General features: G+C 47.4%; 1 protein-coding gene across 2 annotated transcripts in view; it reads left to right on the top strand.

Moving 5' to 3' along the window:
• The window catches only part of LOC119587693, a 10,114-nt gene that overhangs the window by 792 nt on the left and 8,005 nt on the right, over nucleotides 1–1,317 (top strand). The window contains exon 2 of one of the 2 annotated variants that reach the window (XM_037936369.1): nucleotides 632–791. In XM_037936369.1, the coding sequence (XP_037792297.1) occupies nucleotides 729–791 (63 nt within the window). In that variant the 5' untranslated portion in view covers nucleotides 632–728. The remainder of the gene's footprint in view (nucleotides 1–631; nucleotides 792–1,317) is intronic. The other variant, XM_037936370.1, reaches the window with a different exon arrangement.

Here is a 1,317-nt window from a genome sequence, read left to right as displayed (position 1 = left end):
ACGCCGTGGACGCACTTCCCGCTCCACCTTCTGCGAAGTCCACGGCGGAAATGCTCGTGGAATGAAGTTCTTCCGATCACCTTGAAGTTATGACACAGTCCTGTTGTGACACAAAAGCGGCCCGCGCGCGTACTTGTTTGTGACACGCTTCTTAATTTTTATTTAACGCAGTCATTTAATGCTCACTCTCTTGTCGCTTATTATCCAGTTAATGGTAATGTGCAAGCCCCGAGGCAGCCATTCAAGGATTTTTTGTGTAATAACAAAGGGAGAATTACGAGCCGGGCGAGGAAGCAGATTGGATTTTTTCTCCTCCGGCAATTCTGTGCTTGTTCATCGACCGAAAAGAAGAACAACAGAGCAACATGATGTATTAAAGGATGGAGAATTTGGCGCAAAACTCGCATTCACTCGATCGGCAACTTTGTACAAATAAACTCTTTCTTGGCTAAGCAAATCCTTCGTTGTGCAAACATATAATTTTCTTGTACATAGAAATACTTTCTTGTGCATAGAAGTCCTTCCTTGTGTGAGAAGCCCCTTGTACAGAGGAATCCTTCCCTGCGCACGAGTTCCTTCTCGCTAGCGCCACCTCGGCACAACGTAACCTCTCTCTCTCCTCTTTTTCCAGCAGCCTCGCAAAACACCAGTAGCTTCCGAGACAAGAGACGAGATACATTGTCTCCGGAACCGTTGAAGCCCCTAGGAATCGTGCGAGCGTCGTGAACATGACCTGCTGTACCCTGCGGTGTGTCATCAAGTGCGGCATCTTCCTGGCCGCCTTGGACATCGTAAGTGCCAGATAAGGTTGTTTGTGGGAGATTTCAGTTTGGGTTCGCTAGTGGTTTGATCTGGAAGCCGTCCTTCTTTTGGAGTCATTATCCTTCGTTAAAAGTAGGAGGATGTTTCGGTTTTAATAGCTAAATGCTCTGAAATTTTTATTTAATTATTTTACAAAGGATTGTGTACTATCAGCACTCGCACACTCAAAGCCCCCCAAATGAACCATTCCTACACCTGTACTAACGACGACATTCTTTTGCGAGGCATCGAGGGAACCAATCACACCCTGTCGATAGGAGACATGAACAACACGCGTCTCTCATTGTTCATCACTCACGCCCTGTTCGGGACAGCCACCTGCACATAGCATCATCATCCCCCAATCCCTCCCTTACAGCTGCGGCGTCTTGCTCTCGCTACGGAGGGTAACCTTTGCCTCCGCACCCTTTCAGCTGCTCACTGCGGTCACGATACTACTACCTCCCGTAACTGCCTCTTTTTCTCGTAAATCTCAGCTGCTTTTTATGTCTTAAG

Source organism: Penaeus monodon, chromosome 23, assembly GCF_015228065.2.
Source record: "Penaeus monodon isolate SGIC_2016 chromosome 23, NSTDA_Pmon_1, whole genome shotgun sequence".
NCBI lineage: Eukaryota > Metazoa > Arthropoda > Malacostraca > Decapoda > Penaeidae > Penaeus > Penaeus monodon.
The sequence above is the reverse complement of the archived record's forward strand: the minus strand, read 5'-3'. Positions and strand labels throughout refer to the sequence as shown.